The sequence below is a fragment of the Lissotriton helveticus genome, chromosome 1_1 (genome assembly GCF_964261635.1).
Source record: "Lissotriton helveticus chromosome 1_1, aLisHel1.1, whole genome shotgun sequence".
In the NCBI taxonomy this organism is placed as follows: Eukaryota; Metazoa; Chordata; class Amphibia; order Caudata; family Salamandridae; genus Lissotriton; species Lissotriton helveticus.
The window spans coordinates 2,081,295,797-2,081,320,113 of NC_136057.1; the positions used below are offsets into that span (position 1 = coordinate 2,081,295,797).

Sequence of the window (24,317 nt, forward strand, 5' to 3'; positions counted from 1 at the left end):
AGTAGTACAGGAATGAGTACTATATAACTTACTAAATGTATTGTTAGAAACGGAAATATGAAAATAAATCCAAGTACACATTTCCAGATCGAGATCGTCCTCCTAATATTTGACTAAATGTCTCACTTTATTGGCATTCACAACCGAGTAGAGGAGTGTGTCTGGGAAGCTGCAACAGTCACAGGTTCCCTGCAGTACACTAAGAATAATATTTAAAATTCTTATTGATACATACATGCAAAAATCATTTTGCTTACATATTTGAAGATAGTGTACATTTAAACATTGAACTATGTTAAGACTCCTATGCATTTGCACTTCAAAACAATGTTTTCTCTACGAGGAGAATATTTTCTATGCCTCATCCCGTATGATGCCACAAAATTTGGGGATGTTTCCTCTCATTTTACACCCTGGATAGGGATATACTCCTGCCCTTGACAGTAGTAAATACCTAAACATGTCCATGGTGGGAATAATCCATAGAACATTTTGTGAATACGTATCAACAAGTGACTTTGTGAGTTTGTAGAAACCTTCCATGGTATTTCCATCCTGTAAAGCACGCTCTCCCTGGGAGATTTACTCACATTTAGGGCCCGATTCTGATGCAGTTAGGAAATCTTCCCGATCTAATCGGTTTGGAAGTGGTTTCCAACCGACTCGGATCGGGAGAGTCCGACCGACCGAGTATGATGCATCCGGATGCTTCCAGATACGATTTGGTTGGACTCCCATTGACTTCAATGGGAACCTATGTTCCTAACCACATCATAATCTGGCCCTCTGTCGGGAAGACACCTTCCAGATCCGATTTGGAAGGAGCAAATGCTGTTAGGAGGCCGTCCTAACCGCATCGTAATCGGGCCATAGGTGGGAATGCTTTCCTAACCGCATCAGAATCGGGCCCTTAGAAGTACATACGAATAAATCTATTTGCGAGTGAAAATCTATGTGTTTAGACTTGCCAGCAGTGATTTACATTAAAAACCAAATCTATTGCTTTCATAAATTGAACTTGTGTGTACAAATGGCTCTGAGAATCGGGTGCTTTGTGGGCTGCAAGCAGTCTTAGCATTTGGTATGCTAACTTTGGGTCTGATTACGAGTCTGGCGGTCCATGGACAGCCAGATTCACGATGGCGGTGGTCAACCACTCAATTACGTCTCTCTGTGTTGGTCTAGCAGTGGACCACCGGCTGCGCCAGGGAACCACTGGTAGTGGTGCAGCGGAGGGGCAATGCAATATGCTGAGTGGGACTGGTGCAGTCCCGCCTAGCATATTTCGAGTTTCTCCACCACCACAAAAAGGCTGGAAGTGGGGAAACAAAAGGGGCCCTACAAGGCCATGGCCCCTCCCATCATTGGGATGCGTTCGGGGGTACAACATGTGACTCCTGTCTGCTTGCACCCCGAGTCCCAGAACGGCATGGACTTCACAGTCCATGCCGTGCTGGAAGATTTTTGCTGTTCCCATCTTGGTGCCGCTGTGGGAAAGGCAAAAGGATCGCCGCCTGCATTAGTTGAACTCATAATCAGCTCTGCCAAAGTTGAAATTAGGCCATTTGTAACTTATGCTTATATAAGCAAAATTGGCCAAGTATTCATCAGATGTGTGTTAACATTGATATTTTATCTCTTGCAGACCATGCAGCAGATGAGTGACCATCGGTATGATAAACTGACTGTACCTGATGACCATGCAGCAAACTGCATATACTTGAATATCCCTAATAAAGGGCATGTGCTACTGCACCGATCTCCTGAGGAGTTTCCTGAAAGTGTGAAGGTAAATGCAAATGCCTACTTACTACTGTTCAGCACCACTTATGTGAAATGTCACCCTTTAGAAAGCAAAAAGGTCCACGTAAATCTTCAAAACATTCTATTTTATGGTCATGCAAGCAAAGGTGTGTGTGCGTATATGTATATATATATATATATTCACTGAAAAAACCATAGGTTATAGACCATATATAGTTAGGAATTAGCATTTAAAAAACCTTATTTTACTCACACAAAACCATTGAAATTCCATATATAGTTAGTTGCACTAACTATATATCGCGCACCCGCAATCCACTGCTGATGATGTCACATATTACATCATTCATGACATGGTCAGTGACATCACTGATGACATCACTGATGACATCTCAAATGACATCACTGATGACATCACTGATGACATCATCCAGTGACTGTGTGTTTCTGTAAAGTTTAAATATGTTTTACATATTGAAGAATGAGTAGATGTATAACTGTCTGGACGAAGGATTTAGTAGGTGCATGACTGAATGTATGAGTGAGTGATTAAATGTGTCTCACTGAGTGCATGGGTTAGTGACTAAACTGTCTTAATTTGTGCATCATTATGTCTGTTGTTCTGTAAACTGCTGCATGTGTTGATCAGTAGCTATATGATTAACTATATGGGTTATTGATTGATTGTCCAAGTATTTGTATGGGAGACTGAGTGTGTGTGTGGCTGGCTGGGAGGTGTGTGATTGTATAAGAAAGTAAGTATGTGTTAGTATATGTTTGAAAATGTAAGGTGCTCTATGTTTAACTGTATAGACAAGAAAATGGAAGTGTGATTGATTCTTTACAGGACTGACTAGGTGTGTGAGTAACTCCATGGATGAGTGGCAGAGTGTGAGTGTCTGTATAGGTGTATGAGTGCATATGATAGTGTTGTAAAGATGAGTGATTGTATGTATGAATGATTGTATGGGTGAATGAGTGAATGTGTGTGTAGACGTAGGAATCAGTGAGTACGTATGTAGTAACTAGTATTGGTGTGTCAATGGTTTCAAAAATTATACTCTGTATTTAACACTGGGTGAAACAGAGGTTATATTAAAATGTGAGGAGATGCATTGTATTGTCACATGAATGATATCATCAGTGATGTGGTCATTGATGTCAAATGAGATGTCATCAGTGATGTCATTTGAGATGTCATCAGTGATGTCATCAGTGATGTCACTGACCATGTCATGAATGATGTAATATGTGACATCATCAGCAGTGGATTGCGGGTGCGCGATATATAGTTAGTGCAACTAACTATATATGGAATTTCAATGGTTTTGTGTGAGTAAAATAAGGTTTTTTAAATGCTAATTCCTAACTATATATGGTCTATAACCTATGGTTTTTTCAGTGAATTTTCAAGGTTTTGTAAATGCTAATTCCTAACTATATATGGTCTATAACCTATGGTTTTTTCAGTGAATTTCAATGGTTTTTTAATAGCAAATATCATAAGCTGTCGAATGTCAAGTACGTGGTAAGTGAAAACATTTTCGTGTTTATGCACACTGATCTGCTTTGAATGGTGCCCCCCCCCCCCTCATTTCTATTAGGAGTACTCTCTCTTTGCACATAGTGAAGGGTAGTTAACGCAGGCCTTTGCCCCCGTTGTAATACGTCGTGCCTGCTTCTCTCTCCATTTGATTGATTGTTATCCAAGTATTTACTGTTTTAGAATTGGTTCTCTTTGGTTCATTCTCTATTTACAAACAAACACAGAGTCGCAATACTCTGTTTAGTCTTTGCAGATAACGAAAAATCGTGTAAAAAAAAAAAGAAAAGGAATCGAGCAAAATCAGTAGGCCACTAATGGGATCTCTTTTTGACCTCGCTAAAATAGAAACATTAGGAACAACCCCTCATGACAAATACAAAACTAGTGAAATGAACTGAACTCCACACAATGATGGCTGCAAAACAGCTCGGCTCCGCCACCCACCCCGCCCAAAATAACGATAAAGAGCGGCTGCCATGATTGGTTGCGGAATGGCCACGACGGAGCTACGAAATGGTGCTGCTCTCATGCTAACCCCAGCTTCAGTCTGAAACATCCAGAAACACTGTAGACTACCAATTCGATCAGTTCCGGTAGCGCCCCAATGTAACCCGGTAGAGAAGAACTAGCCCTCCCCTCTTTGACTAATGGTTCTTGTTGCCTGTCCCTTCTGTTGTCATTTAACAGAACTATTTAGCCTGCTGAAAGGGGTTGTGTTCCGACCGCTGGTTGGTGGAGACATTTTGACTATATTCTGGACCTGCGTTGTCACGTAATGCGTCATATGACGCGCCGCGTTAGCGCATCCGGAAGTCATCCGGGGCGCGCAGCGCGTAACGTAAGCATAACAAGTCATGTGACTTGTTAATAAAACTTTTCATTGGTTCATTTTACTTTTCTTATTCTAATGATGAAAGGCTTGGTCATATGACCTAAAAATTACGCTTTTTATTACTTCCGAACATTATTTTTTCTTAAATATATGTTATAATGTTCCAGGCTAATGTACTTTCCCGGACAATTTACAACTGTCCTGCAAGTAAAATATATTCTTTTTTCGAGAAAAAGAGCGTTTCTTCGTCCCATGACGGAGCCGTTGAGCAAAAGAGGGTCGACCTGCTGTCTTAGTCGCCGATACGCCTGAATATGAGATTCTTATCAATCACTTTATGTTGCAGGAATAGAAAACACAACAGCCCTTGACCATTTATCTTTACTGCGTTCCTTCGTATTATACCTTTTACCCTTCATGTAATTGGTCTGCTTTATTTCACTTGCCTTTTAATGATTCTAAAACAGTGACTATTATTAAAAACTTTACCAATGTATATACTACTACCATGTTTTCTTTTAAAAACCTTTATTGTGAAAATTTCATTATACAAATACGAGCCTATAACCACGTGGGCCGGCCACGGAGCAAACTGTAATCGTATATGATGAGTAGACATTTACACTGTAGAGGAACGTAACGGGCGGGCCATTAGGTTGCAAGAACTAAGGTGTCTAACAGTTACGGAATCGGTGGACGTACATTTTATAATTAAAATACGACAGGGCCAGTTACAATAAAATTATCTAGATATACATTTGCGGGCAAGTACCATGGGTCACGTTAATTCGAACTTTCAATAGTACAGTAATCAATAACACATCAGAACTTAATATCAATAGGGATGTCGAAATATTCAATCAATTCTCGTCCCCACCCGCCATGTGCTTCAAAACTGCATACGTATCTCGTGATTTCAAGGTTCTGCAACCAGTTCACAACAAGGAGTTACGAGTCCCATTTATTCCGGCGCCATTTTGGGCGAGGACGGGCAGGTCCAGGATATAGTCAAAATGTCTCTACCAACCATCGACTATGATGATGTTCATATGCTGTATTTATTAGAGTAACACTCATCTGTCCACATGAAATTAATTTGCCACAATCTAAACATGTCATTTTAATCTTTCCAAAGTTCTTCTAAATATTTGGGACCGTTTCCCTTGCCTCTGATGCTGTCAGTGCCACTTCTTTGATGAATGTACTAGGTCAGGGGTTCTCCTCCAAATCTCTCTTTTATGCAGCACTATAATTAATTGGTGCCACCTCTCCATATGACGATGCATGGTATAGTTACCATAACTATATATTTTTTCGGTTCCTCTGGAGAGTTCATCGTGGCAGATGAAGCGTGTAACGTACCGGGCATTTACCTTTTTTTGCATGTACAGGAAAGGAAAAAAAAACGAGCGTCCGAGTTCTAAGGTGTCCCAGGGCCATTTTAGTGGACCAGGCCCAAATCCAAAGAACAGGCCGCCATTTTGAGAGTCCTGTTGCAGCCGCCTGTCGCTGTAGCATCAAGAGCAGCCGAAACTCAGCTGAATGGCAACTGAAACGGTAAAGGGGCGCCCCACTACAGCAGACGAGCCTCCACCTAGGAAGGCCCGTTCACGCCCCCCCCCCCCCTTCAGGCACCCCACGCCGTTATTCGGAGCAGTATTGTAGGATGGCCACACCAGTGCGGCAACTTGCTAGACATCACCTCGGTGGTAACCGAATCTCAGCGCCTTTTGGTGTCTTCTCTTCAGAAAATATTGTTGCGCTGCCTTTGGCCCCATTCGCACATCGGTCCGCTACTGACGCCATCTCACAGGCTAATGGGGCGCCCCACGCCGAGTTTCAGCATTGTAGGATGACCACACCAGTACAGCAACTTGCTATACACCACCTCGGTGCCATCCGGATTTTGGCATCTCAACGCCTAGTGGTGTCTTCTATTCGGAAAATATTGTTGCGCTGCCTTTGGCCCCATTCGCACATCGGTCCGCTACTGACGCCATCTCACAGGCCAACGGGGCGCCCCACGCCGACTTTCAACATTGTAGGATGGCCACACCAGTGCACCTTACTAGACACCACCTCGGTGCCATCCGGATCTTGGCGTGTTGTGCTGCCTTCGGCCTATTCGCACATCGGTCCGCTACTGACGCCATCTCACAGGCTAATGGGGCGCCCCACGCCGAGTTTCAGCATTGTAGGATGACCACACCAGTACAGCAACTTGCTAGACATCACCTCGGTGCCATCCGGATCCCGGCGCCCCACTGCAGATGAAGTGCCTCTCAACTATGAAACCACCACGGTGACATCCGGATCTTGGCGCGTTGTGCTGCCTTCGGCCTATTCGCACATCGGTCCGCTACTCACGCCATCTCACAGGCTAATGGGGCGCCCCACGCCGAGTTTCAGCATTGTAGGATGACCACACCAGTACAGCAACTTGCTAGACATCACCTCGGTGCCATCCGGATCTCGGCGCCCCACTGCAGATGAAGTGCCTCTCAACTATGAAACCACCACGGTGACATCCGGATCTTGGCGCCTTGTGCTGGTTCCGGCCTATTCACACATCGGTCCGCTACTGACGCCATCTCACAGGCTAATGGGGCGCCCCACGCCGAGTTTCAGCATTGTAGGATGACCACACCAGTACAGCAACTTGCTAGACATCACCTCGGTGCCATCCGGATCTTGGCATCTCAACGCCTAGTGGTATCTTCCATACAGAAAATATTGTTGCGCTGCCTTTGGCCCCATTCGCACATCGGTCCGCAACTGACACCATCTCACAGGCCAACAGGGCGCCCCACGCCGACTTTTACCATTGTAGGATGGCCACACCAGTACAGCAACTTGCTAGACATCACCTCGGTGCCATCCGGATCTTGGCATCTCAGCGCCTTGTGGTGTCAGTCAGAAAATATTGTTGCGCTGCCTTTGGCCCCATTCGCACATCAGTCCGCTACTGACACCATCTCACAGGCCAACAGGGCGCCCCACGCCGACTTTTACCATTGTAGGATGGCCACACCAGTGCCACAACTTGCTAGACACCACCTCGGTGCCATCCGGATCTTGGCATCTCAGCGCCTTGTGGTGTCTTCTATTCCGAAAATATTGTTGCGCTGCCTTTGGCCCCATTCGCACATCGGTCCGCTACTGACGCCATCTCACAGGCCAACAGGGCGCCCCACGCCGACTTTTACCATTGTAGGATGGCCACACCAGTGCCACAACTTGCTAGACACCACCTCGGTGCCATCCGGATCTTGGCATCTCAGCGCCTTGTGGTGTCTTCTATTCAGAAAACATTGTTGCGCTGCCTTTGGCCCCATTCGCACATCGGTCCGCTACTGACGCCATCTCACAGGCCAACGGGGCGCCCCACGCCGACTTTCAACATTGTAGGATGGCCACACCAGTGCGGCAACTTACTAGACACCACCTCGGTGCCATCCGGATCTTGGCGCGTTGTGCTGCCTTCGGCCTATTCGCACATCGGTCCGCTACTGACGCCGCCTCACGTGCCAACGTATTTTCTCCGCATTTTATACCCTATGCCGCATAACAGGTCATGTGACTTGTTTATAAAACTTTTCATTGGTTCATTTTACTTTTGGTTTCCTAATGATGGAAGGCTTGATCATATGACCTAAAAACAACACTTTTCATTGGATGAAAACTTTTTTTTTTCCCAAACGATGAAAGCCCCACCTTGTTTCTGGATGTTTCAGACTGAAGCTGGCGTCAGCATGAGAGCACCACCATCTCGTAGCTCCGTCGTGGTCATTCCGCGAGCAATCATGGCAGCCGCTCCCCACCAGAAGCCTACAGGAGTCGGGGGCCCCCAAAACTTTTGATGAATCCTCAAGGCGGAGGGGACGCTTTCGAGAATGGGGTCCAAGACCTAGCAGACAAGCGTCCGATTTCCAAGGTGTCCCAGGGCCATTTCAGTGGACCAGGCCCAAAAAGGAAACAGCCTGCCGCCATTTTGAGAGTCCTGTGACAGCCGCCTATCGCTGCACCGCAAGAGTGGGCGCAACTCAGCTGAATTGCGGCTTTTGACACAGTGGACCAAAAACGGACGGAATGGCAACTGAAACGGTAAAGGGGCGCCCCACTACAACAGATGAGACTCCACCTGGAGAGGCCCGTTCACGCCGCCTCCCCCGGGGCGCCCCACGCCGTTATTCGGAGCAGCATTGTAGGATACCAAAACCAGTGCGGCAACTTACTGGACATCACCTTGGTGCCATCGTTCTGCTGCCTTGGAACTATTCGCACAACAGTTTGCTACTGATGACCCACCCCCCGCGACGCCCCACGCCAGAAATCTGGACGTTGTGCTGCGTTGGGACTATTCGCACAGCCGACCGCTACTTCGTTGTTTTTCCCTAAAAATGTTTATATGTTATTACTGTTTTTGTTTTCTTGTATATATTTATAAGTTATTAAAGTTTTATAATCTTACTACTTTGTCGGAGTGCTATATATTTTTAATGTGACACATAATTGTAAAAACTTTGATGTACAAAGAGTCATCCCTGGAATCTTCCGCTTCAGGCTCGGTCCCCTCCCCAATCACAATACAGGATGGTTTTCAGATAATAGGAATGCGTCTGCTGTGACGGATCTCATCGAGTGTGGGCCTTGATCTACTATAACTCCTTTGAAGAGGGGTGATTCTTTACAGCTGGGGCCATAAACTACATCTGCAGGGCTAGCTGATACCCTAGGACCGGCCTGGACAATCGGACACAGAGGAAAAGGAGTGTCAGAGGGTGCGGTAGTGAATAGGGCGAAAGGGAGGTGTCGGGCGGGCACAGGGTGTGATTCTCAGGGAAGAGCAGCGCAGATGGGGGGAGATTTATTACCCATGCATAAGACAGAGAGCGGGGGTGACCACTGCCTGGGGGAGATGCTTGCGAGGGTGGGGAGCCATGCTAAGGATCGACAGCGTGCACAGAGTGGGTCTGGTCAAGGCATCTAAAATGACTGCCGTGCACGACAAAAGTGTGGCATTTGAAAAAAGACAAGATGGCGCAGACAATGTTTTTCAACACTTCCTGATTTCCTTCGAATCGAACGTTAACAGACGTTGGGGCATATTACCAAAGTTAAGCGATATTTATCCCTAACGATGCTTAGCAACGATTTTTTTACCGCTAAGCATCGTCAGAAATTATCGCAGATAAACCTTGCTATTATCAAGGTTTATCGCAAATACGATAAAAAACGACCGCAATGCATTAATATCGCTGAAAACTCAGCGATATTCCTGCATTACCGAGCTAATGCTCTTAGCCATGTTATCCACCTCCGATTGGATAACATGGCTAAGAACTGCTCAGGGCAGGTGCTAGCTTTTGGAGATATTCGCGCTTATCGCGAATATTTCCAAAAGTTGATAATAGGAGATAGCGATGTTAGCGACTGTTTCCAGTCGCTAACATCTTGGCATGCCCACTTTGCATGTCATTAGTGATAAATATCACTCACATGCAAAGTGGGGCCCAAGATGGTCGCTATCTCCTACTAGCCGTCGCTAACTGGTGTTAGCAACAGCTAGGTAATACAGATATAATTTTATCTCCGCGAAGCGGAGCACTGTTACAGATATATATCTTGTTTTTGAACGTTAATTTCTCAAAATCCACTGAAGCACATATATTGAGACCTAGCAAAGGCACATCGAGCTACCAGTCCCTACAATTTTGCCAAGTTCGTGCAAATCCATTCAGCCGTTCGATTATTATTATTATTTTTTTTTTTGCCCCGCGGGGCCCTTTTAAAACCTCCACATCAAACCTAAGAGGTCAAGGAGGATCTACTATGCCCCCTTATGGTCATTTGCCCCTTCGCTTTGGCCTCCTCTTGTCTCTCGATCCTACCGAGAGACAAGATGGCGGCCGCTACGGACTGTTTGCAATGTTTACAGACGCCGGAGAACCAATCAGCTTCGCAAACCTCCGTTACGCGAAGCGGAGCGCTGTTACATATATATATATCTTTTTTTGAACGTTAATTTCTCAAAATCCACTGGAGCACATATATTGAGACCTAGCAAAGGCACATCGGGCTACCAGTCCCTAATATTTTACCAAGTTTCGTGCAAATCCATTCAGCCGTTCGATTATTATTTATTTATTTTTTTTGCCCCGCGGGGCCCTTTTAAAACCTCCACATCAAACCTAGGGGGTCAGCGAGGATCTACTATGCCCCCTTATGGTCATTTGCCCCTTCGCTTTGGCCTCCTCTTGTCTCTCGATCCTACCGAGAGACAAGATGGCGGCCGCTACGGACTGTTTGGAATGTTCACAGACGCCGGAGAACCAATCAGCTTCGCTTCACAAAGCTCCGTACCGCGAAAAGTCCGCGAACCGGAGCGCTGCCCGGTCCGCTGTTACAGATATATATCTTTTTTTGAAAGTTAATTTCTCAAAATCCACTGGAGCACATATATTGAGACCTAGCAAAGGCACATCGGGCTACCAGTCCCTACAATTTTGCCAAGTTTCGTGCAAATCCATTCAGCCGTTCGGGCTAAAAGTGAGGCCAACCGCCCTATGGAAAACTCAATGTTAAAAACACGTTTTGGGACCCCCCTTTTTTCTCGGCCCCCCCTTGACGAACCCCCCCCAAATTTTCAAGGGCTGCTCAGAAACAAAATGTGCCATTTTCCTGAAAATGTCAGCCAATTCCGTCCACAAACGCCAAAGTTATTAAACATAGAATTTTCAAAAATCCCATAGAGAAAAAATCCTAACTATATATACCTACTGGCGACCGCCAGTAGGTAATATATATATATATATAATATATATATATATATATACATATGTGTCTGTGTTTGTAAGTATGAATGTATATATGTATTAAGCCTTAGCAATGAATTTTGCTCCGCTAGCAGAAGTTGCGGAGATTTGATAACTAATCATTTCATTAAAAACGCGGAATTCATACAAGAATTCCCACTCCGTTACACAATGGAGTTATTTACTGTACCCACAGCCCTTTGGTAAATCAACTTTACCTTTAAATGCTAAAAAAGCATACAACCAATTCACTAAAGTAAACTTTGAAAAACATCAGGCAATGAGAGAGTGAATGGTTTTGGGGTCACCCCTTACCTAGGGGGAGGGCAAGCAGATGCCTTGAACACAAATAGCATATCATGCTGAACGATTCGGTGGTGGTCCCATCCTTCTAGGACCACCCCAAGCAAAGTTATGGGCAAAAATACGATGCCAACCAAAGGCCCAGCAAAGCATTATGAGGGAATATTCAAGAGTTTAATGAATATTATAGTATTAGCTCTCAGCGGAGCCCCTGAGCCTGCCCCTTGAGGAATGTTTTGATATTGGATATTAAAATATTCACTGCACTGTAGAATATCGTTCCATAATGCTTTGCAGGGACTTTGGTTGGGATTGTTTTTTTACTCATACCTGTGCTTGGGGTGGTCCTAGGAGGACAGGACCACCATCGAATCATTTCAGCATGATGTGCTCTTTGTGTTCAAAGGCATCTGCTTGGTCCTCTCCCTAGGTTAGGAAGGACCCCAAAATCATCATGTCTCTCACTGCTGGCTATTTTTCATTTTTACTTTGGTGAGATGATTATATGCATTTTAGCATGTAAAGATAGACTTATTTAATGTTTATTTAAAGACACTGCTTGCTATATTTTCATGAGATGGTTACATGTATATTAGCATGCAAAGATACTTATTTTTTATTTTGACTAAAGGTATGTGAGATTTCTGTTTAAAACTTTCATTAATACAGGACAACTGAGTTTTTGCAAACATTCTGGATTGACCTACTGCATCCACATTCCATTGACAAAACAATTGTACCTTTATATGCTACAAAGCATGTAACCAATTCAGAAAAGTGAGCTTTGAAAAATAACAGTCAATGAAAGAGGTTTGGTTTTTGGCCCCCGTCTAACCCAGGCGAAGGACCAAGCCAGTGCCTTGCACACAAAGAGCATATCATGCTCACTTATTGTGGTGGTCCCATCCTCCTAGGACCACCCCAAGCAAAGTTATGGGCAAAAATATAATGACAACCAAAGACCCAGCAAAGCATTATGGGGCAAGAGTGTAGAGTTTAGTGAATGGGAACATTATCGTGTTTTGTGTGAAGTCTTGGGAGTGTTAGAGAAAAGGGGGCTACCCTGCGGAAATAGAAGTGCATATTTAAGACAAGGAAGCTTGAATATCTTGGACATGTTTTCTCGGAACGTGGGGCAAAACCCAGACCTAGGGGCCTATTAGGATGGCGGACGGACCTGCGTCCGTCCGCCACCCCAGAGGAGGAGGGACCGTCCGCATGGGCAGCGGCGGTCCCTCCGTGCCAATTAGGATGTGACCGCCACCCTGGCGGTCACATCTGTATTCTTAACATTGCGGTGGGTGCTGCTTGAAGCAGCACACGCCGCAATGTTAAAAAATGCATGTTTACCTTTGCATGCATGAAGCTGCAGGCACCGCGTGGTGCCTGCCGCTTCGTGCACGCAAAGGCAGGGGGGTACCATAGGTACCCCCCATGTGCACCCCCCACGACCCCTTCAACCCTGGGGGCCGCAACGGGCCCCCGAAGACAACACCGTATGCCTTTCCACGGCGGAAATGCCGCCGTGGAAAGGCATATGACCGCAGCTATCCTAATATGGCTGGCGGTGTCCGATAGACACCGCCAGCCATGTTAGTGCTTTTCCGCCGCGGTCGGAAGGCGACCGCGGCAGCAAATCGGCGGACGGAAAATAGATCCCCCAGCCATTCTAATCTGGCGGGGGGTCTTTTTCCAGTCCGCAGTGGATAATCCGCATCCTCCGGGCCGGCGGTGGATTCCGCCGGCCCGGAGGATGCGGATTATCCGCAATCATAATCGGCCCCCTAGTCTGGTTGAGAGTATAGCCGATGCCCCAGCTCCAAAACATTGAGAGCAGTTGCTATCTTTTCCAGGACTCTGTGAGTTCTATGCAAATCTATGAAAAACTTTGCGAATGTCATGGAGTGCTTTGAGGTATTGTTGAAAAGGGGTGTGGAGTTTGTATGGTCTGAGCAGTGCCACAGCACTTGTGAAAGTATCAAACAGGTGTTAGTTACAGCACATATGCTGCAATCATTTGTAGAATGCAGAAAAACAATTGCCACAGTGGATGCATGTGATTATGGATTAAGAGCAGCTTTGACCCTATGATTGGCAGATTATCTGCTAGACTGTTAGAATTCATATTTTCAGTGCAATATATTCCTAGGGGAAAAATAGCAGAGCAGACTGCCTTTCGAGGTTACTCTGTGAAGATTCTGGTGATTATGAGTGGGAGTGTCTAAAAGAGACAAGTGTTTTAAAGCGCACAATGGAGATGGAAGTATCTGTAAGAAGGAAAAGGATTGCGTAAGAGCTGTTGATGAATATGCAGTGTTAAAAGAAGTCTTACAACTGGTAGAGTCAGGTTGGCCAAAGAAGAAATGTTTGACTGCTGGCTTGCAAATGTTTTGGAAGACTTCTGATTAATTGTCAGTGGAAGGTGTTAAACTAGTGTGTGGAGGAAAACTGTTTCCTCCTTTATACTTTTGAAAGGGAATGGACAACTGTGTGAGAAGACGTTCGTACTATAGGAATGCACCAAAAAAGGTCAAGACTTTGTTAGTAAGTGATTTATGCTCTCACAGTAACATCGGGATACTGCTCTGTATAGACATTTACAGGTGTATATAGTTTATGTTTCTTTTACACCCCTCCTCTCTTTTTCAGTAGATTTTTACAGGGGTGTGTAGGGTGCTGTGTTATTAAGCATTATATAATAGTGCTTTCTAGTACGGCACAGTTCAAAGAATGTATTTAGATAGAGAAGTACAAGTTGTTTATCGTATAGTAAAAAACTGTATTTTGTTGGAAAAGGGGGAAAAGTGTTGTGATGTAGTGTCATGGATTTCCCATTGAAATCATGGGATTCTAGGTATGGCTGTTGATCTTTGAGCCCTTGTGGGAGTAGACGTGACTTGGGCTTGTTAAATAAACACTTTGGCAGTACTAAGACGTTTATGCATATTCACTTCAGCAGTGGCTCTGGATGTTTGGATGTGGGAAGTGCCCCATCACACCCATAAAACCTGAGAGAGTTTAGATGGAGAATGAGTAATTCAGAGGCCCTTCAAAGGTTTTTCTTATGTGAGCAATATTGTATTTTAATGAAACACTGTAAAATATCCCCCCTGCCTTTACTGAGGTGAAGCTATTGAGCAGCACCCCCACTTAAAAAATCATTCCATCACCACTCCAGGCAGGAAAATGTGGAGGATGCATGATAAAAGTGATGGTTTTTCTCACACTTGGTATACACTGATGATATGAGCATATTACATTTCTAAGGCATTGTTTCTTATTTTGAAATGTCTTGCATTCTAGAACCTTTATTAACATTTGCGGTATGAAGCTCGGGAAATCAAAAGGGATACAAATCTTACTCAAACAGTATCTTGTGGATGTCAGTCTGTTTATATTATGCTTCAGAAATGTAACTTTACTTGATTTGTATAAAGTACATTTTTAGTGCTGGTTTCTCAATATTTTGTGTAATGTATCCTTTTCAGATTAAAATCTTGCTTATTATAATACCATACTCTTTGGTGCGAAATACACTGGTTGGAGATAACATGATGTCAACTGTTTTTGTTTTCTAGATTTTTGAAAAACTGAAAGACTACATGCTGATTCCTGTGGCTGTAACAGAACTGGATAAAGTGGACGGTTTACTTACCTGCTGCTCTGTTCTGATTAATAAAACGTCTGGCCTATGAGTTTGCAGAATTGCCCTCTTTAACTGGCAATAAATACATGCAAGGCTGCAGAATCTGTGGCTACCAGCTGCAATGAATAGTTGACAATCTACCACTGTGCTTCAAGTCTTTCTATATACAATATAGATCCAGGCTCTAATTTTGTGTCAGAAATTAATATTACAAGCATATGTACTTTTACTCAGGAGATGTGGCTCCATAAACCCTCCAGAATTTGATACAGAATACCCAGTTTAAGGGGCACATTTACTAACAATTTGCATTGTGGATGTCCACTTCTTTGGCGCAGCCACAGGACAAAATGTTATTTGTGATTTACAAAGCCACACAAATCATATTTGAGTGGCTTTGAGTGAGTTTGTGCCAAAAGGCATTAAGAAGGTGTTCTATGGGTGGAGCAGTGGTGTTTCCATACATCCACTCATGGATTTTATTTTGCCGCATTGACAGATTTACTAAAGCTAGTAAACCTGGGAATGTGTCAAAAAGCTACGCCTTCCTGAAGCCGTTGTGACAAGGAGAAATATCTTTATATCTCCTTGTTATTTTCTTTTTCTATGCTTGCTGAATTCTGCCTTTATAGATTATTTCGTGCAAGAAGGTATCCCTTCCTACACAAAAACAATCCTGCCTACAATGCAGGCGCCTTTGCATCATGGTGCAAAGGTTCCTGCATTGAGGCTAGGAAGCACACAATGTGCTAGCACTTGGAGACAGCAGAAATGCACCATATCTTAGTTGATTTGGCACATTTCTGTCATCTCAATTTCATGCAACGCAGCACAGCAGCTTTGCTTGCTGCCGTGTGTTGTGTGAGAAATTATTAAATCTGCTCCTAAGTGTCGAAGAATCGCCTAAGACTTGTGCATCAGCCACCATTATGAAGTAAAATGGTGGAAAGCTTGTAAACGTACAACTAGTACACTTACGACCAGTAAAGTTACTAGTAGTAACTTACATTTGTGAATACTGAAAAGTAGTAAAGTTAGACTTTTTGTCTCAGTTAGACTTTTAGTCTAACTTTACATTTGTGAATCAGGCCCTATGTTTACGCTTAATGTTTAACTTTAGACCTGAAGTCTAAGGGCCCGATCCACAAAGGTAAACTTGGACCTGAAGTCTAATTTTAGACATAATGTCTAACTTTACACCTGAAGTCTACCTTTACACCTGAAGTCTTACTTTACACCTGAAAGTCTAAATTTAGACCTGAAGTCTAAGGGCCCGATTCACAAAGGTAAATGTAGACCAAAGGTCTAACTTAAAACAAAAATGTAACTATACTACTTTTCGGTATTTACAAAGGTAAGTTACTACTATTAGCTTTACTACTAGTAACTATACTACTAGTAAGTGTACTACTAGCAACTTTACTTTTCTAGTTTAAATTTACTAATAGTAACTTACCTTTGTGAATACAATAAAGTATTAAAGTTAGATGGTTGGTCTAAGTGAGCCTTTTGGTCTAACTTTACCTGTGTGAATCGGGGCCACAGTATTCAGGGTATAGTCCTGGGTCTAAGGAGACTCTGTGCTGAACATATCTATTGTATTCACCCTACTGTCAGTTTTATAACCAGTATTAGCATCATCACTTTCATGCAGGTGTACAGTATTCCTCCATAATACTTACGGCTTTGGTGAGGCATTGCTGTTCACAAGCCACAAACCTCTGATAAGTTAACCACTTAAAAAAATAATGATATCCCAATGGTTGCAATGTTGGGTGAAGTTTCAGTGATTATTTTGTTTTTATAGTGCGTTGGGGTGAATTTCTGGTTTGCGCACAAGGAGACGATTCAATGTGATTCCCGTAAACTCCGTGAGACTTTGCATGCTGGTCTTTAAGTGTACGAGGCATTCATGACTTAGCAACCAGGCGGTTGTGTACAGAAATTTCAACTTGTGGCAAAAACTATATTGCAAACTATTTTAATGTTCACGCTGTACATGGAAAAGGCCACCCCATTTATAATAAAAGGTCGAAATTGAAAATTAATAAACTCGTAGGAATAAGCCCCTGACTACAGTCAGGTATAATTATTTCAGAAAAATAATACAATAATTTACAATCGATCCTAATTTATAACCTGATCCTAAACCTGATTCTAACACCAAACACCACCATAACATAAACCCCACAATAATCCTTACTGGATCCTAACGTAACCCCAACTCTGAGCGTGATTATCACCGTAAGCCTAACCTTAATGCTGACACACAAATTCCTATTTTAATCTAGCCATGGCCCAAACCCTCATATTTTCATTTTTGTAATTGCATGCTTTATTGTTTGTTATATTGTACTTGCAATGATGCTTTGACCATCATGTTTGTAATATATGTTGTTTGGGGGCTGAGATTGAATTCACTCAGTCATTGTGTAGAACACCTAATAGAGAACAGAAGCATACAGAAGATTCTTAAAAATTAAATAGGCTAATGTTGCCCTCTATGAATATTTTTTTTAATTAAGTCAGTAACCTCAATCATTACAGTGTTATTTATTGAGGATATTATTAAGCGAACACAATTGGCAAATTTGTTTAAAATGGATTATGTCTTCTATTAAGAAACAATTTTGTTTCATACAAAGCTGGAGTGATTCGTCCCTTCCTACGTAGCTCTGTATAAGACTGAGTTTTGAAAAGTGTTCTTTTATTTTTATATTACATGTATGCCAAGTAGGCTAGCGACTTTCAACAACAAGAGTCGTACTAATCAGACTGCCGCCTTATAATCAAAGACAGTCTACCATTAAGCCACTGCCTACGAGAGATTAATAAAACTAGTCTATTTGCGAAGCTGAATACAATGAATGCAGATTTGGTGAAGCATAGTGAAAAATGGCATTTCAGCCTATAGCTCTTTGAAAATTCCGACAGAAGAAGAAAGCCTGAGAATACATTTAAACTCTACGAGTAGCAGTTGTTGTTAATGTGAAAAACATACCATGGTACATGCATAACAAACCCATCAATACTTTTTCTAAAGCTGACATCCAAATATTTTCCATATAGTTAGGGGAAGAGGTTGGAGCACTTGGCAGTTTCTCAACTTATGGTCAGTGCAGCATTTTTGTGTTATGGAGCAGCAAATTGATCCAAAAGAATAAATTAGCATTTTCTCACAGCTTTGAGCGTGCACTTCTGTCATCTTCTTCCCACGTGCGTGTCCAAAATGATCAAATATTGAAAAAGTGCATACATAAAACTTTGTACAATATCATAATTTGTCTGGCAAAATCCACCTTTTTTCCAACTGACTGCATTTCTATCCAAAAACATCTCAGTGGGCCAGATGAACTTTTTTAATGACTGAAAAATATGGTTGCAATTTGCGTCCAGTACTTTGCAACCATTATAGAATGTTAGGAAACAACTTTTATACTAATAAGTTGGTTCTTAAAATTATGAACAGCAGTGGGTTACAATCTGCACTTCCTTATGAATATTAATGAGATAGATCAGAAAACTACCATGTCTGTTATGAGCTTTAAATAAAGCAAGATTTTTTTTATAGCAGCCCATTTTCATAAAAGGAAATGAAGCCGCATTTAAAGTGTGTTTTTCTAAAGTTTGTTTATGAGTTTGCAGTGGTCCCCTAACTGCCTACTCTTAAAAAATACTTTTTTTTACATTTACAAACAAATAGGAAGTGGTTCGAAAAGGACCCCATTCCGTTTGTGAATGTTTTACAATCGTCTTTGAGGTGTCAGCAAAATTTCAGGGACTTATTTCTGAAGCCCTTACTCTGCAGTTCTGTCACTGTCTGTGATGCTGCGGCAGCGTAAAAAATTTGCCACAATGCGCCATGTTTACAAAGTGACGCATCTAGCCAGATGCGTCACTTTGTAAACCTCTACACCATATTATACCTGTGTCAGGTATATTCTATGCAGGGTGGGCGTTCTCCCATAAAAAAGGCTTGTAGAAGTGGTGCAGTGAAATCTATGAGATTTCAGTGTGCCACTTCTACAAGTTCCTCATGTATCTGGTCAATCCTTGCGACATGAACTGCCGTAGTGTAAATATGGAACATCAATGGTGTCGAAAGAAGGGTGCAGTGAAAAGTGTTGCATCGCTGTTTTTCCCCAACGATGCAACCCTTTTCATAAATGAGGCTCTCAATGTTTTAGGATTAGGTTTCAATTGCAAAACATTTGTACATATGATAGTGATTCAGTATCTGGAATGGATGCCTACAACACTCCCATTACATACACTGAATCGGTATCAATCACAAATCCCATTCTAGGAGTCAGAAAATAATTTCTGTCTGCTAAAATGGTATTAGTACACATTATGACACAAAAAAAGTGTTTTAATGGTCGCAAATGATGGGTTAGAGCGTTTTCAACTATTAAAATGCTTAGCACATCTGGCCCAATATTCTCTTCCTATTCATCAATGACCTCACATAATCCCGCTGGAGTGAGAGGATTCATGCCTATACTCCAACAACAAAACCTATATTTGCACAATAAGTTAATTTACAAATGCTCTCTCAATGAGAACTTTGAAGTCATAGGGCCTACTCCTAGCGACATCAGGTCAGCAATCTTATCTAAGAATTCGTCATTGATGTATTCACACTTCTCTCCCAATGAGTAGGATCAGGATACAAAAAAATTAACAAATTAATGAATTAGTCAACCAATACCGAAGTAAACATTGTTATCAAAAGAATGAAGCATTGTTCTGTCTTGCCTACCTTGCTCTTGTACAAGACCCCACACCAAAAGCCTGAGTCACAAAGGGATTCTAAATTTTACACCCGGAAAAACACTTAGGTGTGTGCAGATACACAATTCCTCCTCACAAACCTTTCATGCAGTACACCTGGAAAGCAGCAGCCACGGCTTTCCAGGCATACTACTGGAGCAGTTGTGCCACTTTTAAAGTAATGCTATTTGCCTAATGCAGAATTATCTTGTGTGCAACTCCATATATGGAAAAGGCAGCACAGCACATATTGGTTTTTTTCTCTATAGGGAAAACATTTCTTTCACAGAGTAAACCCCTCCCTGTTACACATGCAAACAGTCTGAGGTTGGTCCGTCCCTTGTCCACACTGGAAGATAATTTGCTGTAACCATTTACTGAAGTACATTTCTGCCCATTTATAGGATTGTAAATTGGTGGATGGCAGTTTGTGAAATCCCACCAAAGGACACATTTGTGGGTATTCGCAAACTGAGAAGGTTATCCACGAAGTGCCATGCCAACTACCTAACCTAAGACTTGTATAAAATTTACATGCGCGTTTGTACAAAAAAAATCCCTATTCCTAAAATAAATATCCAGACCTTCATCTCAGAGTTTCAAGTGTGCAAAATTACATCTCTGCTATAAACATTGAATGCTAATGCTCAGTGGCAATGATCTCTGCATTTCTCTTTTCATATAGATTTTTTTTTATTTCTCATTGATGTACTATAAACTGATTCTTCCATTCCTCACGAAACCTCCCCAATCTGCCTTCACAAGAGAGATGGAACAAAGATCTCTTTTAACAAAAAGTCATGAATTGTTCTTTATTTGTTCCATTGCTTTGACTCTGAATAAATCAAAGTCATTTCATTGTCCCCAAGGTGTCAACCCACATGTCTGAAATTAATAGATTAAAGGGCTTGCATATTATTTGCCTTAATTCTTAAAGCAAGAATTCTGGGACCTGTGATGCACTGCAGCACCATAAGAATAAAGGCGGGAATTTTCTGATTTTTGACTATTCTTTCCTTCTGATAAATAATCTACATGCTTGTCATGAATCCAAAACTTTAGAAGTCACCTTCTGAAATGTATACTGTGTGATAAAATGTCCACCGCAAATTTATGACTCGCAAATAGGTGTTTGTCAAGACAAATGATGTAATGTATATTAATATGCATGTAATTAGTACTATTCACTTAATGGATGGTCAACCCCATGTACCAAGACCTTTTATTCTATTCTCTTACACTTATGCTGACCATGTAATGTTCGTTGTCGTTCACATTTGTGCCAATGCATCCTCTGTTAACGCCTTTTACACTGGAATATGTTTACTGTGAATGTACACTGGCCTTATATTTGTGCCACAAAATTGTGAAATAAAGCTTCAGTTGTAAGGAGACCCAATACTAATTTTGTGAAATTGTTTCTTGTTGCACAGTATGAAAGAAAGAACACAAGTTTAGGAATGTGTGTAAACAGAAGGATCAGACATGGTTAAACAGAGGCATTCTATGTGCATCTATCCAAAGAGGTTATAACATACAGTACCTTATTATAACATGATGAATGAGGGTGTGACAGACAAAGATTGTCGTTACTGGATTAATGAGCACAATTCTTTGATTCCAGTTGGGAAACCATAACATAGTTGAATGATTTACTGTGATTTGAAGCCATGGTTGGGCCAAGGTAGAGCCTGTCGTTGCAAAAATCAGCCTAGAATGGATATTTAGGTTTGGAACTGGGAGTATGCAGAATGAACGGGGAGGCTACAGCACCCCAGGTCACAGCACATGGGAACCGCAAATGCGAGGTTGAATTTTGGGGCTCATTTCTAGGATCAGGGTAGTACTGGGAGGCAATATCACCAAGGGAACTAACAAGAGAGAAATTCAGGTTTTCCCCAGTGCAGTGTTACGTTTCTATTGGTGTGCACTCTGAATACCGGCTCCTGAAAATTGATGGGAAACAGTATTGAGAACAAAAATATCTAAAAAAAATATTGTCAGGTAAGCAAGTCAAAATTTTCTATGCCTAACTCCACATATATGTATGTTTTCAAGTTGTGTGTAGATGTGTTGTTAGGGCTAGTAAATCTATTCTTTCCTATATACACTAACCTTTTGATATTTTGTCCATCAATATTCTGTCCTCAATATTTTTGTACCACAATATTCTGGGGTTTGATAATCAGTAATACAATCTTCCCATTACATCTTCCACAGGTTAGAACGAGTTATGATGATGTAGTACAACATTTTTTCCCAATACCAAGATGCAAAACTCAGAATCTTATATTTGGCCCTCCAAACAAATTTTGACAGTTACTGTGTAGTAACAAGGTTGGGACCCTTCGAATAGGTGAGAAATACTTTTATTCAAGATAATACATGGGTTGAGGAGGCAGGACACTACTTTGCTTCCTTGCAGGCGGGTGCCAACGGTCAACTAGCTAAATGCCAAATGCAGGAATCAAAACACCAGAAAGCAAATGTCATAACAACAGTCTCGAGCAGAGAGTGCACGAGCACTTATATTCTAAGGTTACCACTTCTCCCCCTTACAATGAACAAAGAAAAAACAATAGAGCTAAAATTAATTTTTAACATATGTAGCAACAACTAAAAATGATAATAGAAATTGCATGAAACAAAGATAAAAGTGAAAAAAATTAAACATTATACATCAAATTCTTGCAAATAACTAGGTTTCCTTGACACACGTCCATATCTTGTAGTAATAATGGCATTATCTTGATCAACAGGACACTCATCATTAGGAGAACAGGTTTGAGACATGCCCTCATGATTTTTTCAGATGTATGTCAGTACAACGCGATCATTTTGATCGCGGTACTTGACAACGACTTGCGTTGGAGGGCGCTGGATTGTGTAATAATTTAATTTCTATTCCAACTCCAGCCCAAGTAACAGTAGGGAAGGTGTTGGAATAGAAAATCAAACTATTCCTTAAGCAAGAGCACCATCCAGCGCAAGTTGTAGTAATGACTTGCATTGTAATGGCAGCATCGTAAAGGACACGCGGTGTAAACACTGCGTTGTAAAGGATGTTTCCCGATTTTTTCCAAAACTTGTGGCCACAGTCGAAGAAGTCATTTGCAAATTATGATCTTCCACATGAGAAGTACTAATTTGCTTAAAAGGTTCACACTCTTGCAGAACTCCTACAGGAAGTAGAGCATCACTATGCATAGTTAACTTCTTCGAGATAATGTTCTTTTGAAAATCTTGCAACACATTCAAATTCTTTTTAGACCACCAACGCCCATCCCTCAACTGTACTGTAGTGCGTTCAACCTTGCAAACTTTAAATGGACCATTAAAACAAAAATCCACCTTAGATTTCTTGGCAATCATGCTACGCAACATAAGCCAATTGCCCACCTTGACTTCAATCTTACTTAAACTTTGAGTTTGATCATAATACTGTTTCATCCTGTTTTGAGGACTTTCCACTTTTAATCTGAGCTCCACACCAGTCATGCGATCTTGTTTTTCTCTTGAAGGTGCTTTGTCTTTTAACCATGTGGTCAGCAAATTCTTGCAGGCATCCCTACCTCTGAGTAGAAAAAACAGGGTAACACCTGTGACAAAGTGGAGTGTATTGTGATAGGCCCAACCTTTATTTCAATAAAATTCCTCTACATTTACGCCACAAGTAAGATCAGTTTGGATTCCTTCTTTAAGCAATCTATTGATTCTCCAAACAGCCCCATTGACACTGGGACTGTAAAGAGCCACGGTCTAATGCTTAATGCCTTTGTTCTTTAAAAATAACTCAGTCAGTCAGTCAGTTTAGCTTTATTCGATTTTTGTTTAAAATCATAAAAGCATACATTTAAAAACACTCATGACAAAAATTACATACAAAACGCACAGGATGGCAAGACGATGAAACATTTGTTTATGCTGCATAAATAAGTTCCTTTGTTTCATAATAAAATTCATGATTTTCCATACCCATGGCCGATGTACATTGTTACAGGGTGGTTGAAGGCGGAAAAGCCATGGCCACAAAGTGCACGGGTATTTCTGCCCTTCGAGTGAGCTGACTCTGCCCTTGGTTTTAGGCGAGGGGTATATGCCATGCTTGGGTAAAAGTCACGTAAGTCCCAGACGGATATAGGGCCAACACCTTCACGGGGGTACAAAGTTCGCAGGTAGGGAACGACTGAACTGCTTCTAAATTTTATTAAAACAAGGTCACCGTCAATATCTTTTTTTAGGGTGCCTAACCAGCCCACCCTTCTAACAGCCATGATGGTACCCTCCAATCCTAGGGGCAGAGGCCTGTTTTTAGTTAACCAGTGCGTGACTTTGTTAAGTAAGTCTTGTTCCCGCTCAGTTTTTCCACGTTTGAGTGCTGGAACTCCCGCAAGAACACACACAAAGGGTGCAGCCTCCGGGGGTAGCTGTATGTGTGTTGTATTATTAGGCTCTACTCTTGTAGCAGTATATTGTAAAGGGCCGGATTTCGGGTTAACTTTAGGGGCATTAGGGGCATTAGGGGGTGAAAGGATAGGGACTGGGAGGTGAGTTTGATTGTTACAGCTTGTACCAGGTGGGTTGGAACAGATTGATGTTACAGGTTTTTCAGTACATATTTGGTTGGCCTTAATACAT

The 24,317-nt window shown here is 42.1% G+C and overlaps 1 protein-coding gene across 2 annotated transcripts in view; it reads left to right on the plus strand.

The window, feature by feature from the left end:
* Positions 1-21,080, plus strand: part of DDAH1 (dimethylarginine dimethylaminohydrolase 1) — a 643,682-nt gene extending 622,602 nt beyond the window's left edge. Inside the window, exons 5-6 of one of the 2 annotated variants that reach the window (XM_078645513.1) lie at positions 1,646-1,789; positions 14,839-21,080. In XM_078645513.1, coding sequence (XP_078501639.1) covers positions 1,646-1,789; positions 14,839-14,955 — 261 coding nt within the window. In that variant the 3' untranslated portion in view covers positions 14,956-21,080. The remainder of the gene's footprint in view (positions 1-1,645; positions 1,790-14,838) is intronic. The other variant, XM_078645519.1, reaches the window with a different exon arrangement.
* Positions 21,081-24,317: the final 3,237 nt, after the last annotated feature.